The sequence below is a fragment of the Aegilops tauschii genome, chromosome 3, assembly GCF_002575655.3.
Source record: "Aegilops tauschii subsp. strangulata cultivar AL8/78 chromosome 3, Aet v6.0, whole genome shotgun sequence".
NCBI classification, from domain to species: Eukaryota; Viridiplantae; Streptophyta; class Magnoliopsida; order Poales; family Poaceae; genus Aegilops; species Aegilops tauschii.
The window spans coordinates 92,935,119-92,951,690 of record NC_053037.3 but is presented as its reverse complement, the minus strand read 5'-3'; the positions used below and the strand labels follow the sequence as shown (position 1 = coordinate 92,951,690).

At 49.5% G+C, this 16,572-nt stretch overlaps 2 protein-coding genes across 2 annotated transcripts; one reads left to right on the top strand and one right to left on the bottom strand.

Moving 5' to 3' along the window:
- The first annotated feature begins 7,324 nt into the window (after window positions 1-7,324).
- Window positions 7,325-13,545, top strand: LOC109774444 (ABC transporter C family member 3). The gene is made up of 10 exons (XM_020333163.4): window positions 7,325-10,055; window positions 10,132-10,218; window positions 10,303-10,932; window positions 11,018-11,182; window positions 11,264-11,558; window positions 11,662-11,876; window positions 12,090-12,395; window positions 12,505-12,568; window positions 12,706-12,945; window positions 13,059-13,545. The coding sequence occupies exons 1-10, from the start codon at window positions 7,668-7,670 to the stop codon at window positions 13,160-13,162; spliced, it is 4,494 nt and encodes a 1,497-aa protein (XP_020188752.1). The 5' UTR covers window positions 7,325-7,667; the 3' UTR covers window positions 13,163-13,545.
- A 561-nt stretch (window positions 13,546-14,106) lies between these two features.
- On the bottom strand, window positions 14,107-15,629 carry LOC109774451 (transcription factor HY5). The gene is made up of 3 exons (XM_020333171.4): window positions 15,038-15,629; window positions 14,579-14,910; window positions 14,107-14,475 (listed from the first exon to the last, which is right to left on the bottom strand). Exons 1-3 carry the CDS (start codon window positions 15,144-15,146, stop codon window positions 14,380-14,382), a joined length of 537 nt encoding a protein of 178 aa, XP_020188760.1. The 5' UTR covers window positions 15,147-15,629; the 3' UTR covers window positions 14,107-14,379.
- Window positions 15,630-16,572: the final 943 nt, after the last annotated feature.

The window sequence follows — 16,572 nt, the reverse complement described above, 5'->3', positions numbered from 1 at the left end:
TCGAGGTGTAATATGGTGGAGGGGGGCACCGCACACGGCTAAGAGATCTCAAGGATCAATTGTTGTGTCTCTGGGGTGCCCCCCTGCCCCCGTATATAAAGGAGCAAGGGAGGAGGAGGCCGGCCCTAGGAGGGGGCGCACCAAGTGTGGAGTCCTACTAGGACTCCCTAGTCCTAGTAGGATTCCACCTCCCATATGGAATAGGAAAAGAGGAAGGGAAAAAGAGAAGGAAGGAAGGGGGCGCCCCCCTTCCCTAGTCCAATTCGGACCAGACCAAGGGGAGGGGTCCGGCCACCCTTGAGGCCCTTTTTCTTCTTTCCCGTATGGCCCAATAAGGCCCAATACGTATTCCCGTAACTCTCCGGTACTCCGAAAATTACCCGAATCACTCGGAACCTTTCCGAAGTCCGAATATAGTCGTCCAATATATCGATCTTTACGTCTCGGCCATTTCGAGACTCCTCGTCATGTCCCCGATCTCATCTGGGACTCCGAACTCCTTCGGTACATCAAAACTCAATAAAACTGTCATCGTAACGTTAAGCGTGCGGACCCTACGGGTTCGAGAACTATGTAGACATGACCGAGACACGTCTCCGGTCAATAACCAATAGCGGGACCTGGATGCCCATATTGGCTCCCACATATTCTACGAAGATCTTTATCGGTCAGACCGCATAACAACATACGTTGTTCCCTTTGTCATCGGTATGTTACTTGCCCGAGATTCGATCGTCGGTATCTCGATACCTAGTTCAATCTCATTACCGGCAAGTCTCTTTACTCGTTCCATAATACATCATCCCGCAACTAACTCTTTAGTCACAATGCTTGCAAGGCTTATAGTGATGTGCATTACCGAGTGGGCCCAGAGATACCTCTCCGACAATTGGAGTGACAAATCCTAATCTCGAAATACGCCAACCCAACAAGTACCTTTGGAGACACCTGTAGAGCACCTTTATAATCACCCATTTACGTTGTGACGTTTGGTAGCACACAAAGTGTTCCTCCGGTAAACGGGAGTTGCATAATCTCATAGTCATAGGAACATGTATAAGTCATGAAGAAAGCAATAGCAACATACTAAACGATCGAGTGCTAAGCTAACGGAATGGGTCAAGTCAATCACGTCATTCTCCTAATGAGGTGATCTCGTTAATCAAATGACAACTTATGTCTATGGCTAGGAAACATAACCATCTTTGATTAACGAGCTAGTCAAGTAGAGGCATACTAGTGACACTCTGTTTGTCTATGTATTCACACATGTATTATGTTTCCGGTTAATACAATTCTAGCATGAATAATAAACATTTATCATGATATAAGGAAATAAATAATAACTTTATTATTGCCTCTAGGGCATATTTCCTTCACTGCATTACTGAATGGATTTCTGGAAGAGGAGTTGTATATGATGCAACCTGAATGTTTTATCGATCCAAAGGATGCTAACAAAGTGTGTAAGCTCCAGCGATCCATCTATGGACTGGTGCAAACATCTCGGAGTTGGAATAAACGTTTTGATAGTGTGATCAAAGCATATGGTTTTATACAGACTTTTGGAGAAGCCTGTATTTACAAGAAAGTGAGTGGGAGCTCTGTGGCATTTCTAATATTATATGTGGATGACATATTGTTGATTGGAAATGATATAGAATTTCTGGATTGCATAAAAGGATACTTGAATAAGAGTTTTTCAATGAAAGACCTCGGTGAAGCTGCTTATATATTGGGCATCAAGATCTATAGAGATAGATCAAGACGCCTAATTGGACTTTCACAAAGCACATACCTTGATAAAGTTTTTCAAAATGGATCAAGCAAAGAAAGGGTTCTTGCCTGTGTTACAAGGTGTGAAGTTGAGTCAGACTCAATGCCCGACCACTGCAGAAGATAGAGAGAGAATGAAAGATGTTCCCTATGCTTCAGCCATAGGCTCTATCATGTATGCAATGCTGTGTACCAGACCTGATGTGTGCCTTGCTATTAGCTTAGCAGGGAGGTACCAAAGTAATCCATGAGTGGATCACTGGACAGCGGTCAAGAACATCCTGAAATACCTGAAAAGGACTAAGGATATGTTTCTCGTTTATGGAGGTGACAAAGAGCTTGTCGTAAATGGTTATGTCGATGCAAGATTTGACACTAATCCGGATGACTCTAAGTCACAAACCAGATATGTGTTTATATTGAACGGTGGAGCTGTCAGTTGGTGCAGTTCTAAGCAAAGCGTCGTGGCGGGATTTACGTGTGAAGCGGAGTACATAACTGCTTCGGAAGCAGCAAATGAAGGAGTCTGGATGAAGGAGTTCATATCCGATCTAGGTGTCATACCTAGTGCATCGGGTCCAATGAATTTTTTTTGTGACAATACTGGTGCAATTGCCTTTGGCAAAGGAATCCAGATTTCACAAGAGAACCAAGCACATCAAAAGACGCTTCAATTCCATTCGCGACCAAGTCAAGGAGGGAGACATAGAGATTTGCAAGATACATACGGATCTGAATGTTGCAGACCCGTTGACTAAGCCTCTCTCACGAGAAAAACATGATCAGCACCAAGACTCCATGGGTGTCAAAATCATTACCGTGTAATCTAGATTATTTACTCTAGTGCAAGTGGGAGACTGAAGGAAATATGCCCTAGAGGCAATAATAAAGTTGTTATTTATATTTCCTTATATCATGATAAATGTTTATTATTCATGCTAGAATTGTATTAACCGGAAACTTAGTACATGTGTGAATACATAGACAAACAAAGTGTCACTAGTATGCCTCTACTTGACTAGCTCGTTGAATCAAAGATGGTTAAGTTTCCTAGCCATAGACATGAGTTGTCATTTGATTAACGGGATCACATCATTAGAGAATGATGTGATTGACTTGACCCATTCTGTTAGCTTAGCATTCGATCGTTTAGTATATTGCTATTGCTTTCTTCATGACTTATACATGTTCCTATGACTATGAGATTATGCAACTCCCGAATACCGGAGGAACACTTTGTGTGCTACCAAACGTCACAACGTAACTGGGTGATTATAAAGGTGCTCTACAGGTGTCTCCAATGGTACTTGTTGAGTTGGCATAGATCGAGATTAGGATTTGTCACTCCGATTGTCGGAGAGGTATCTCTGGGCCCTCTCGGTAATGCACATCACTATAAGCCTTGCAAGCAATGCAACTAATGAGTTAGTTGCGGGATGATGTATTACGGAACGAGTAAAGAGACTTGCCGGTAACGAGATTGAACTAGGTATTGAGATACCAACGATGGAATCTCGGGCAAGTAACATACCGATGACAAAGGGAACAACGTATGTTGTTATGCGGTTTGGCCGATAAAGATCTTCGTAGAATATGTAGGAGCCAATATGAGCATCCAGGTTCCGCTATTGGTTATTGACCGGAGACGAGTCTCGGTCATGTCTACATAGTTCTCGAACCCGTAGGGTCTGCACGCTTAATGTTCGGTGACGATCGGTAATATGAGTTTATGTGTTTTGATGAACCGAAGGTAGTTCGGAGTCCCGGATATGATCACGGACATGACGAGGAGTCTCGAAATGGTCGAGACATAAAGATTGATATATTGGAAGCCTATATTTAAACATCATAATAGTTCTGGGTGAAATCGGGATTTTACCGAAGTGCCGGGGGGGGGTTACCGGAACCCCCCGGGGTCTAATGGGCCTTGATGGACCCTAGTGGAGAGAGAGAGGGGCCGGCCAGGGCAGGCCGCGCGCCCCCTCCCCTTGAGTCCTAATAGGACAAGGATGGGGGGCGGCGCCCCCCTTGCCTTTCCCTTCTCCCACTCCTTCCTTCCCCCTCCTAGTGGGACTAGGAAAGGGGAGTCCTACTCCCACTAGGAGGAGGACTCCTGCTCTTGGCACGCCCTCCTAGGGCCGGCCGGCCTTCCTCCCTTGCTCCTTTATATACGGGGGCAGAGGGCACCCCATAGACACACAAGTTGATCAGTTGATCTTTTAGCGGTGTGTGGTGCCCCCCTCCAGCATAATCCACCTCGGTCATATCGTAGCGGTGCTTAGGCGAAGCCCTGCGTCGGTACCATCATCATCATCGTCATCACACCGTCGTGCTGACGGAACTCTCCCGCGAAGCTCTGCTGGATCGTGAGTTCATGGGACGTCACCGAGCTGAACGTGTGCTGAACTCGGAGGTGCCGTGCGTTCGGTACTTGGATCGGTCAGATCGTGAAGACGTCCGACTACATCAACCACGTTCTCATAACGCTTCCGCTTACGGTCTACGAGGGTACGTGGACGACACTCTCCCCTCTCGTTGCTATGCATCACCATGATCTTGCGTGTGCGTAGGAATTTTTTTGAAATTACTACATTCCCCAACATACATGTAGACTTTTTTTGGACAAATTATGGAGTGGAGTAAAAAATGCATTGGGAAAATGCAAGCCACCTCTCTCCTCTTTCATTACCCAACCCCCAATGAGTTAAGTGCATGTCAAAATTAAGAAGACCATGTGTAGAATGTTATTGGTCTTGATTACCATGTGATGAGAGAAAATACTTTTTCTATTTTAAAGTGCATTGGAAAGATAGAAGTAAACTCTTCAACGGACAGAGGGAGTATGAGACAAGGTGGACCGGCACCGGCGCTGGCAAGAGGCAGAGAAACCCTAGATAAGAGCTCGCCGAGGCAGGAGCGAAGGGGTACAAGGCGGTCGAAACGCCGAATTTTATAAGATGTATCTTTAGATGGTGTACATGAAATGAACATGGAAATTTGAAGGAATTGAGTAGAGAGACAGAATGCCAGTGCTAGACTTCCCCAAATAAAATGGCATTTGAGTCATGTTTAGGGCTTCTTTGGTTCACATGGTTCTAGAAGCGCATAAATAGGAAAAACACATAAATATAGGAGGAACGCATGCGTAAAACATAAGATTGTTAAACATAGGAATTTTGTCAACTTGGATTTTTGGTTCATAGGAATTGGAAAAACACAAAAGTCATAATAAACATGACTCAAATAAAAAACAAACCACATGAAAATGTAAAAACATTATACAATAGGATTCCTGTAATAAAATTTTGTTTTGAGCTCTTTTGATTTGTAGGAATTGATTCCTATTTCTATGTAGGACTAGTTCCTATCCTTCACATTTCAAAGGAAACAAAACATTAGCTCAGGCATGACAAAAAAAACTTATCATGTCAACCAAATGATATCTCTTATCCTATAGGAATGGGGATACATGTCACCTCATTTCCTATGATGTTCCTATTCTTATGGTACTCTATCTTATGAACCAAAGGATGCCATATAATTAGAATGTTATTATGCCACTAAGTATCTTAGTCTCGTTCTTCATGCATTGAAATTTGGAAAGGAGACACAGGTGGATGTTAGAATTACTATGTTCTCCTCTGAAACTGAGATCAAAGAAATGTTTCATCCTTTTTTCCTTTAGCCCGTTCCTTTAAACCAAAGACATGAATAGTACTACCATAAGAAAATTTGATATTCCTACGGTTCTCCTCAACTTCTCTTTGAAGGGCTCCTTTGGTTCAAAGGAAATTCATAGGATTTTGGGGGCATTTAGATCCTCATGATTTTTTTCATACGACGATCATTTTATTGCGTGAATGGAATCCTTAGTTTTTCATATGATTCATTTGCACTATATTTTGGAGGAAAATTGCCATCCACTCAACCATCTTGGTAGAATTCCTTTGTTTTTCATGTGCTATCAAACATCTTCCGTACAAATTCTTGTAGTTTTGTAATCCTGTAGGAATCAAGAGGACACGACACAATGATTCCTACGGGTTTTCTATTCCTACATTTTGAGAATCCAAATCAAGAGGCATGAACCTAAGGAGCCTTTGGATTTCTATGGAATGGAGGGTACATGAATGTATTCCATAACATTTTGGTGAACCCATTCCTATGATACAAAGGGCTTCCATAGAGAAAATTCATATGGATTGGAATCCTACAAGATTATGAAATTCCTACAAGCCAAATAAGCCCCCTTCTGCCGCTTCAATCCGTCAATCAACCCTGCTCCCCCCCCCCCCCCCATCGTATTGTATTGGATTAATCGAGGCGCAGAGGTAAAAAGGGATCCTCCGTCGCAGCCAATCCAGGTGGGTGGCCACCCGCGGTAAAACGAACATGGGTAGGGATGTGTTTTGCACCCCAAGAAGATGGCCCATGTTGCAGCCGGCCCCTTGACTGCCATCGTCGTCATAATCCTCAACCACTCCCGCCATGCATGTGGCGCCGCCTATACAACCCTAAGAGATGAAGCGGTTGAGGCTCCAGTTTGACGATATCCTCTAAGTCAAACTAAGAGCAATCATGGAAGGTATATCATTAACCTTGCGACGATCGGAGCTTCCTGTCCACCTGAAACGGACACAACTGTTGCTTTGCAAGCTCTCACTAGCATTTCACTGGTTTGGGCTAGGAATAGCCATTTGATGGCTGAGATCAAATCTTTCCTGGAGATTCAAGCTTTTTTATCCCCTATAAAATTAGTCATGGTCAAAATAGAGTGGCTCACGAATTAGTTAGACGTGGTATAATTGGGGTGTGCACCGGTGTTTGGTTGCATGATACACCAGATTGTTTTTCAAGCTTTGTACTAGCCGATTGTAGCCCTGAGATGGAGGAATAAAGAACCCTGAGATGGAGTAGTAAATTTTCAAAAAAGAAACAAGCGGAAAAATTGTTGTAGTTCCATTTACAGAAGAGGCACAAACGACAAAGCTAGGCAGCGATGTTATCGGGAGAGGGTTTCCATCGTCTGAACCCGCATGTGGTGCCAGCGTGAGATGTACTGACTTCCTTTTACCCGATCAAGTACAAGTCACCAATGTGTTAAAAAAAAGTGCAAGTCACCAATAAGGTGTTACTGGACTTATAACTTGAAAAAGGAAATGCCAGGATGCTGTTGGACTTATTATCTCTAGATTGACGATCATCATAGCAGCTTGGCAGATTTTACTCTGATCGAAGCCGCACATATATACTCTAAAAAAGCACTCGTCCGTAAAGAAATATAAAAGTGTTTAGATCACTAGTTTAGTGATCTACTAATGATCCAAACACTCTTATATTCCTTATAGAGGGAGTAAAGAAAAGGAAAGGAAAGAAAAATTACACAAAGCCATTATATTTGGCCTACGGTTTACAGGATGCTAATACCACATTTCCTTCGGAAAATTCCAACAGAGCCACCACCTTTTATTATCTCGTCGTCGGATTTTGCGAAGGGGATTTTTAAACCGTGCAGTAGAAGATACTCTTAACTAATTGCTCTTGGGACGGGTGAGGGAGGCGTGGTCAAAACCCCGGCCGGCCGGGCCGGGATTCTGCAGCTCATTTATCTCGGCTGCCGCCACCGCTTGTTGCGATCGCCCGGGGGGCACCGCCACCACCAAAACCCCGATTTTGATTTACTCACCTCGCCCACCTCCGATCCGCCCATCACTGCTTGGCTCCCCTCCGTCGCGGCCGCGGCGAGACGCGGGTGGGTAGGTACACGGGGTGGTGGGAGGTGTCTTGGACCCCAAGGTCCCGAGCCGCGCCGCAGCCGCCCCCCGCCCGTTCCCCTATATAACCCCCGCCCGCCCGCTCCGGCGCTCCACTCACCCAGCCTGCGCCCACCCATGCCCACCGCGGCGTCGCCGTCGTCGTCGCCTTTCGCGGCAGCGATGGCGGAGCCCGCCCTCCCCGTCCTCCTGCAGCCGGCGCTCCTCCACGGCCTCGGCGCCGGGGCCCACCTCCTGCTCGCGCTCGCCGTCGCGGCCCGGCTCCTCTTCGCCCCCGCCCCCCGCGGCAAGGAATCTGCCGCCGCCCCGGGGAGAGGCAGTGGCATCCGGCTCCGGTGGGGACAGTTCGCGGTGCGCGCCACCTGGGCTCTGGCGGCGTCCGAGGTCTTCCTCGGCGCGTACTCGCTCGTCTCGTGGTACCTCGACAACAGCGGCGAGGCCGGGTGGGGGGCGCCCGACGCGGTGGCCGACCAGGCGGACGCCGCGGCGCGCGCGGTGGCGTGGCTGCTGCTCGCGGCCTACCTGCATCTCCAGTACCGCGGCCGCGGGGAGGAGCGGTTCGCCGCGCCGCTCAAGCTCTGGTGGGCGCTCTTCCTTCTCCTCTCCGTGCTCGCCGTCGCCGTCCACGCCGCGACGACCCTCTCCTACGGGCTCCCCGTGCCCGCGCTTCCGTGGGCGCGCGACGCCGTTGAGGTCCTCGCAGCCGTGGCGCTACTCGTCGCCGGGTTCTCGGCCAAGACGACGGGCGGCTCTGCTTCCGAGGAGCCTCTGCTCAACGGCGCGAGCGAGAGCCGCGGCGACGACACCGTCGATGCTTCCCTCTTCACCAGCGCCGGCTTCCTCAGCGTCCTCACCTTCTCCTGGATGGGGCCCCTGCTCGCCGTCGGCAACAAGAAGGCCCTCGGCCTCGACGACGTCCCGGACCTTGATCATGCCGACAGCGTGGCCGGCCTGCTCCCCTCGTTCAAGACGAACCTGGAGGCGCAAGCCGGCGACGGCTCTGGCCCCAAGTTCACCGCGTTCAAGCTCACCAAGGCCCTTGTGCGCACCGTGTGGTGGCACATCGCGGTGACCGCGCTCTACGCGCTCATCTACAATTTGGCCACCTACGTTGGCCCGTACCTCATAGACTCCCTGGTGCAGTACCTCAACGGCGACGAGAGGTACGCCAGCAAGGGGAAGCTCCTTGTTGTCACATTCATCGTAGCCAAGGTGTTTGAGTGCTTGTCACAACGGCACTGGTTCTTCCGGCTACAGCAAGCCGGGATACGTGCTCGCTCCGCGCTCGTCTCCGTCGTGTACCAGAAAGGGCTCTCTCTGTCCAGCACCTCCAGACAGAGCCGCACGAGCGGCGAGATGATCAACATCATCAGCGTGGACGCCGACCGTGTCGGCCTCTTCTCATGGTACATGCACGATCTCTGGTTGGTGCCACTCCAAGTAGGCATGGCATTGTTCATCCTGTACTCCACCCTGGGGGTAGCGTCGCTTGCAGCGCTCGGTGCCACCATTGTGGTCATGCTTGCAAATGTGCCTCCCATGAAAATGCAGGAGAAGTTCCAGCAGAAGCTCATGGACTGCAAGGATGTCAGGATGAAGGCGACATCTGAGATCCTGCGCAACATGAGGATTCTTAAACTGCAGGGGTGGGAAATGAAGTTCTTGTCCAAGATCATTGACCTCAGGACGACAGAGACAAGCTGGCTCAAGAAGTACCTTTACACATCGACCGCGGCCACCTTCGTGTTCTGGGGTGCCCCGACCTTCGTCGCCGTGGTAACCTTCGGAGCTTGCATGCTCTTAGGGATACCATTGGAGTCAGGGAAGGTGCTGTCTGCATTGGCCACGTTCCGGGTGCTTCAGGAACCAATATACAACCTTCCTGACACAATATCGATGATGATTCAGACCAAGGTGTCTCTTGACAGGATAGCATCTTTCCTATGCCTTGAGGAGTTGCCGACTGACTCTGTGGAGAGGCTACCAAGTGGTAGCTCCAATGTTGCAATTGAGGTCAGCAATGGGTGCTTCTCCTGGGACGGCTCACCTGAACTGCCAACGCTGAAGGACCTGAATTTTCAAGCTCAGCAAGGCATGCGTGTTGCGGTCTGTGGGACGGTCGGCTCTGGAAAATCAAGCTTGCTCTCTTGCATTCTTGGTGAGGTGCCAAAGCTATCAGGAGAGGTCAAGATTTGCGGAACAACGGCATATGTCAGCCAGACGGCATGGATACAGAGTGGCAAAATTCAGGACAACATACTCTTCGGCAAGGAGATGGACAGTGAGAAATATGACAAGGTCCTTGAGTGGTGTTCGCTGAAGAAAGACTTGGAGATCTTGCCATTCGGTGACAAGACAGTCATTGGAGAGCGAGGCATAAATCTTAGTGGCGGGCAGAAGCAAAGGATTCAGATAGCCCGAGCTTTGTATCAGGATGCCGACATCTATTTGTTTGATGATCCGTTCAGCGCAGTCGATGCCCATACAGGATCCCACCTTTTCAAGGTATAATACATTCTTTTTTTTGTTCAATATAGGAGTTTGAGAACATCTTGCTTATTAAGGTTTCTTCCATTTGCAGGAATGCTTGCTTGGGGCTTTGGCTTCAAAAACAGTGGTTTATGTCACTCACCAGATTGAATTCCTGCCTTCAGCTGATCTTATTCTGGTGAGAATTTCACTGGCGAATGTTTCATGCAAATTTTATTGCCATAAATTGTTCGGTTCTCCTTAGAAGATAATTTTAATGTAGGTAATGAAGGGTGGGAGGATAGCACAAGCAGGCAAATACAACGATATACTTGGTTCAGGGGAAGAGCTAATGGAACTGGTTGGTGCTCACCAAGATGCTCTCACAGCATTGGACGTGATTGATGTTGCTAATGGAGGCAGTGAAACAATCTCTTTAAGCCTATCCAGGTCATTGTCATCAGCTGAAGAGAAAGATAAACAAAATGGCAAAGACGACGGTGACAAGGTTCAGAGTGGGCAGCTGGTGCAGGAAGAAGAAAGAGAAAAGGGCAGGGTGGGGTTCTGGGTCTACTGGAAGTACCTCACATTGGCTTACGGCGGAGCTCTCGTACCATTCGTGTTGATAGCACAGCTACTTTTCCAAGTACTTCAGATTGCTAGCAATTACTGGATGGCTTGGGCTTCTCCTGTGTCGAAAGACGCTGAGCCTCCAGTGAGCACGTCGACACTGATCTATGTCTTCGTGGCATTGGCTGTTGCAAGTTCGCTGTGCATCCTCATAAGGGCACTGTTTCTTGTGACAGCTGCATACAAAACAGCAACTCTGTTGTTCAACAAGATGCATATGGCCATATTCAGAGCTCCTATGTCTTTCTTCGATTCCACTCCAAGTGGGCGCATCTTGAATAGAGTAAGTCATTTGCATCTCCTCAGATTTCCTGGTAAGTTTGATTTGTTTACTTCGATTATTACTCACTCAAGATTGAACTGTTTAGGCTTCAACTGATCAAAGCGAAGTGGATACAAACATCGCTTACCAGATGGGCTCTGTTGCGTTTTCCATCATACAACTAGTTGGAATTATTGCGGTGATGTCTCAGGTAGCATGGCAGGTGTTTCTTGTGTTCGTTCCTGTGATCATTATCTGCTTCTGGTACCAGGTAATTTAATCTATTTAATATTTATTCTTCATGTTCTTTTCACTGCAAGATCAGCACCTTATTACATCTATCATCTTGCAGCGCTACTACATTGAGACGGCCAGAGAGCTGCAAAGGCTGGTAGGGGTTTGCAAAGCTCCTATCATACAACATTTTGCTGAATCAATTACTGGATCAACCACCATCAGAAGTTTTGGCAAAGAACATCAGTTTGTATCAACTAATAGCCATCTAATGGATGCCTACTCTCGACCGAAATTCTACAATGCTGCAGCAATGGAGTGGCTTTGTTTCCGCTTGGATACGCTGTCGTCCTTCACATTTGCATTCGCTTTGGTATTTCTGATCAGTCTACCAACTGGTATCATCGATCCAGGTTAGGATGTTACTAGTTCGGAACAATATTTATACCGAGTAACGTTAGCAGATTAGACGTGACTTGATATGGGCTTGCAACTAAATCTACATCCTGCTTTCAGGTATTGCTGGTCTCGCGGTCACATATGGGCTTAACTTGAACATGCTGCAAGCATGGGTTGTGTGGAGCATGTGCAATTTGGAGAACAAGATCATATCAGTAGAAAGAATTCTGCAATACATAAGCATTCCTGAAGAGCCCCCACTTTCAACGTCAGAAGATAAGTTGCCCAGTAACTGGCCGTCAGAGGGAGAAATTCAGCTTCGTGACGTCCATGTAAGTACCCTTTCCTTCTCCCTCCTGTTTAACTATGTTCTCCTTTTCTTTTACCGTGTTGTTGTGCAGAAATGTCATATTTTTGCCATTGTGAGTGAACTATTAGAAATCCAGTCTGATGGGATACGAATTGTAAATTCAGCTTTTTATCAAATGAGTAATGGCCAATTTATTCTAGATAGTGATGTTCCTTAATTTGTCAAATTTCTGCAGGTGAGATATGCTCCACAACTACCATTTGTTCTGAAGGGCCTTAACGTCACTTTTCCTGGAGGCATGAAGACTGGTATTGTTGGAAGAACAGGCAGTGGTAAATCAACACTCATACAGGCCCTTTTCCGTATTGTCGAGCCTACTGTTGGTCAGATACTGGTAGATGGTGTTGACATCTGCACCATCGGGCTGCACGACCTGAGATCTAGACTTAGCATCATTCCACAAGATCCAACGATGTTTGAGGGAACTGTGAGGAGCAACCTTGACCCTCTTAACGAGTACAATGACAATCAAATCTGGGAGGTAGTTTCGCTTTCACATGCTTCATTTCTTGTCAGTCGTCAAATACTTACAAAATAGTCGAGAACCTCTTGGAAGTGGCAGTCTGAATCCTTTGCTTGCTCCATTTCAGGCCTTGGATAACTGTCAGCTGGGAGATGAGGTCAGGAAGAAGGAGCTGAAACTCGACTCGCCAGGTCTGATATGTGATATGTTTATTTTTAGTCATGCAGTTGAAAGTCTAATACTGTACTGAATTTGCATACTCTTCACGTTTTTCCCAGTACTGCATGTTCTTTCGAAAACTGAAACTTTCTGTAAATTTGCCTTGCAGTGATCGAGAACGGAGAGAACTGGAGCGTGGGCCAGCGCCAGCTTGTCTGCCTTGGAAGAGTGATTCTGAAGCGGACCAAGATACTGGTTCTGGACGAAGCCACTGCCTCAGTGGATACCGCGACGGACAACATGATCCAGAAAACACTGCGCGAGAACTTCTCTGAGGCGACGGTCATCACGATTGCGCATCGAATCACCTCGGTCCTCGACAGCGACATGGTTCTGCTCCTCGACAACGGTCAGCCATCAGACCATTAAAACAAATCGCGATCGCGCCTCGTTATTTCTTCTACTAATCCCATGTGCTTGTCATACCTGTTGGTCTGACAAACGCCGTGCCAATCTATGCAGGTGTGGCCGTGGAGCGTGACACGCCGGCCAAGCTGCTGGAGAACAAGTCGTCTCTGTTCTCAAAGCTTGTGGCAGAGTACACGATGAGAGCGACGCACACGTAGCGAACGGGTGGATCCTCCAGCCGTTCTTCCACGCCGTTGAGGCTTCTTGAGTGAGTCTGGCCGTCGATGATGCCGAAAAATTACTGGTAGGTGTGATGTGAAGTGCTCTCGGATCGGATCTACCACGGTGTTGGTGCTACTGATACGCGCACGGTAACTTTACATGTTCTGAAGGAAAAGGCTGAAAAGGTGGTTAAGAGTCGGTTAAAGTTTAGTGTTTGAAGAAAGTAGTTCGTTAAGGATAGGAAGACCTGAACCCTGGTAGTGGTCGCTTACTTTACGGCGGACCATACACGCCGAAAAAGTTTTGGGGCTTGGTAATTTGATGATGTACTATGTGATACCCGGATAAATAAATGAAGTGGCTCAGTTTAGCACTGTTATATCAGGGTCCCCTCCCTGACTGCTCCTATTGATATTGTGGGTCTGTGTTGGGTTGGGTACAAGAATGCCAAGCATGAACAGAACGGCCGTTGCGTGTTCTTGTAAATTCTGTCATTCTTTTTCCCCTCTGCACATTGCAAGTCAATTTGCTCTACTAAAACCATTGCCACAGAATATGTTATGGCCTGAATAAAACTACATCAGGCAATTGTAAGTCACATAGCTCCTCAGCTGTTCTGAATTCAGTGCTGAATTCGTCAGTAGCTGCTTGCATTTTCAGGACAGCTGTTCTTTGACGAAGCACAGAGAGCCCCTTTGGCTGACCTTCTCACCTTTTTTTGTCTACGATGAAAGTTCAGCAAATGATACAAATTCTCTTGTTTCACATCAGCTGCTATACGCCGACTCTCTAGACGGCCATGCCTACCTCGGCTTCAGAAGGAGATAAATTTAGGTAGGCCATTGGATGTGAACTGAAATCCATCTTTTGAAGTTCTTTTCCTCGGCGATCAGGTTTGTGAAGATGCCAAATTGCAATGCTGGAGAAGAGAAGAGAAGAGTACAGTACAATACACAACCAATGTTCACATAGATCAACATTCCTAACAACAAGCTACCATGGACAGGGCACACACAACAGTGGCAGTGAGACATCAAAAGCGGGCGACCGGGCAACCGTGGAGAAGAGAGGAGTGAAAAAGAAGAAGACAAGACAAGCGTCAAACTGCGGCAGCAAACAACAACAGCAGTGTCCTACAATGGTCAGATGAGCAGACGTTGGGTGGTTCCTAGCAACCATCGTCGCAGCAGAGCAGAGAAGCTCGCTCTTGCTGCTAGCCCTTGCCGAAGTGGTGGTGCTTCTTGCCGCCGTCTCCCCCCTTGCCGCCGCTCGACTTCTTCCCGGCGTGCGCCGTCGTGTTCTTCAGTATCTGCACCGCAATCGCGAGGAAGCATGCAAGATTCAGCATCGCAATGGCGACTCTGACAGTAGACAATTGTGCTGGGAGGGAGGATCTGGGGTGGATACGGTACCTGGCGGAGCGTGTTGTTCTCGTTCTGGAGGGTGGAGACCTTCTGCTCCAGCTCGGCATTGCGGAGCTCGAGGTCCTTGGCCTTCACCTCCAGCTCCGTCATGTAGGCCTTCTTCCGCTCCCGCGCCTGCTGCGCCGACACGCGGTTCCGCAGCAGCCGCTTCAGCCGGTTCTGCTCCTTGTCCCCGGCGGCGCGCCCGCGCTTCTTCCCCGCCGGGGCCTGCCCGCCCCCGGCCGCCGCCAGCTGCAGCTGCTTGCCGTCCCCCGCGCCCGACGACGCCGACCCGCCGCCCATCTCCGGCACCCGCCGTATCTCCTCGTCGCTCTCCGCGCCTGCCACCACATCATACACATAGACACGCGTCGTCAGCGTCTCGACTCTCGAGCTGAGCTGCCGGATTCAGTCAGCGAGCGAGCAAAGGAGCGGGAATCCGAGGGGAGACGGAGAGACGGTGGGTACCTCCTTCCTTGAGGTTGTTGGGGCCGGAGCTGGAGGAGCGGTCGCTGCTGGACGGCAGCGAGCTGGTGGTGCTCGTCTTGGCCTGCTGCTCCTGCTCCTGCGCCGCCATCTCGCCTCCCCGCGTCCTCGAGCTCCAAGAACAGAGGCAGATCGAGCTAGATCTCCCTGAATCTCCCGCCGCGCCACCACACCACCACCCCACCGCCGCCGCCGCTCCGGGAAAAGAAACACAAATCTTGACACTGCCGAGAACGAAGGAAGAAAAACACGAAGACGGAGAGAGAAGGGGGCAGATGTAGATCGGACGAGCGAGGGAGGGACAGAGCAACGGGAGGGAAGGGAAGCGGGAGGAGAGAGAAAGGGAGGCCGCGTGCGCGGGGGAAGACTGGAGAGAGAAGAGTGGGAGGGAGAAATGGCGAGGAGGCTGGGCCGGGTCGGTGGGGGGGGGGGGGGGGGGGGGTTGGATGAGACGCGATCCCCGCCGTGCACGGCACGCCCATCGGACGGCGGCGGCGCGGGGAGCGTGGCGCGGCGCGGCGCCATAAACGCGCCCGCCGCATCTGACGGTGGCCGCCGAGGGAGCGTGGCCGCGCGCCCGTCCATCCGATTCCCCACGCCACCAACCTTCCTTTTTTCTCTTCGAGACAAAAAGGGGCAAAAACATACACGTGATAAATCTCGAGCTTGCTTTTGCGTTGCGTTGCGTTTCCACAGGATCCGAAAGGGGCTGCGTTTCTCCGCTGCGCGGCACATATTCGCATAACGTTACGTGACGCGTGGAGGAATGCACGGCAGGAATGATGATGCTACTTGCGTTCTGTGGGCTCTGCCTAACCTGCTTTCTCATCACCGTGTGAACTCCGCATATGACGTGACAAAGAAAAAGGGTTGGTGTCATGTTTATCATTTTTGTGAAACGCATGCATATGGGTGCTTAGTTTGTTTATTATTATACCTAAAATCTAAAAAGTGCATACGCACTATTTGGACACATCGAGCGGCTGGCTCGCGGCCGCACGATCCGGCCATCACAACCGCTATCTGACAAGTTCCCGGCCCACCCCACCGACAGCCTCTCTCTCTGTCTTCCCCATAGCACCCGCGTCTCTCTCTCACTCTCCCCACGGATCTGGATCAGAGGGGGCTCACCGGCCTCTCCCCTCAACGCCGACCACCAGGAGCCTCCCACTAACCGGCCACCACGCTCCACCGGCGGATCGGGGGAGGGGAGGACCACCCCGTGTGGCTCTGCCCCGAGGTCGTCATCGCACCACCACGACGACGGTTGGCTTGGCCGCACCACCATCAGCCCACTCCACCATGGCGTCCTCTCCAACTGCCCCGCTCCGCAACCAGATCCAGCCCCATCGCCGCCGTGCCCCGCCGTCGTCGACGGGATGCGGCCGTCGTCTCCTTCGTCTGCCCGAGGTTGGTTGAGATTCCTTCCCCTCCGGCCCAGACTGAGCCCACTCCCCCCATCTGCTTGCTCTTTGATGATCTCCTGCACGTGCCTGGACACCGTGATGGCGGAGGTG

Bases quoted from the DNA above. Each gene is read 5' to 3' on its own strand.
- LOC109774444 (XM_020333163.4), top strand. From the start codon at position 7,668: ATGCCCACCGCGGCGTCGCCGTCGTCGTCGCCTTTCGCGGCAGCGATG. The intron at 10,933-11,017 runs GTAAGTCATTTG...TGAACTGTTTAG, and splicing joins GTGGGCGCATCTTGAATAGA to GCTTCAACTGATCAAAGCGA. The intron at 12,396-12,504 runs GTAGTTTCGCTT...GCTCCATTTCAG, and splicing joins ATGACAATCAAATCTGGGAG to GCCTTGGATAACTGTCAGCT.
- LOC109774451 (XM_020333171.4), bottom strand. From the start codon at position 15,146: ATGGCGGCGCAGGAGCAGGAGCAGCAGGCCAAGACGAGCACCACCAGC. The intron at 14,911-15,037 runs GTACCCACCGTC...ATGTGGTGGCAG, and splicing joins CAACAACCTCAAGGAAGGAG to GCGCGGAGAGCGACGAGGAG. The intron at 14,476-14,578 runs GTACCGTATCCA...ATTGCGGTGCAG, and splicing joins AGAACAACACGCTCCGCCAG to ATACTGAAGAACACGACGGC.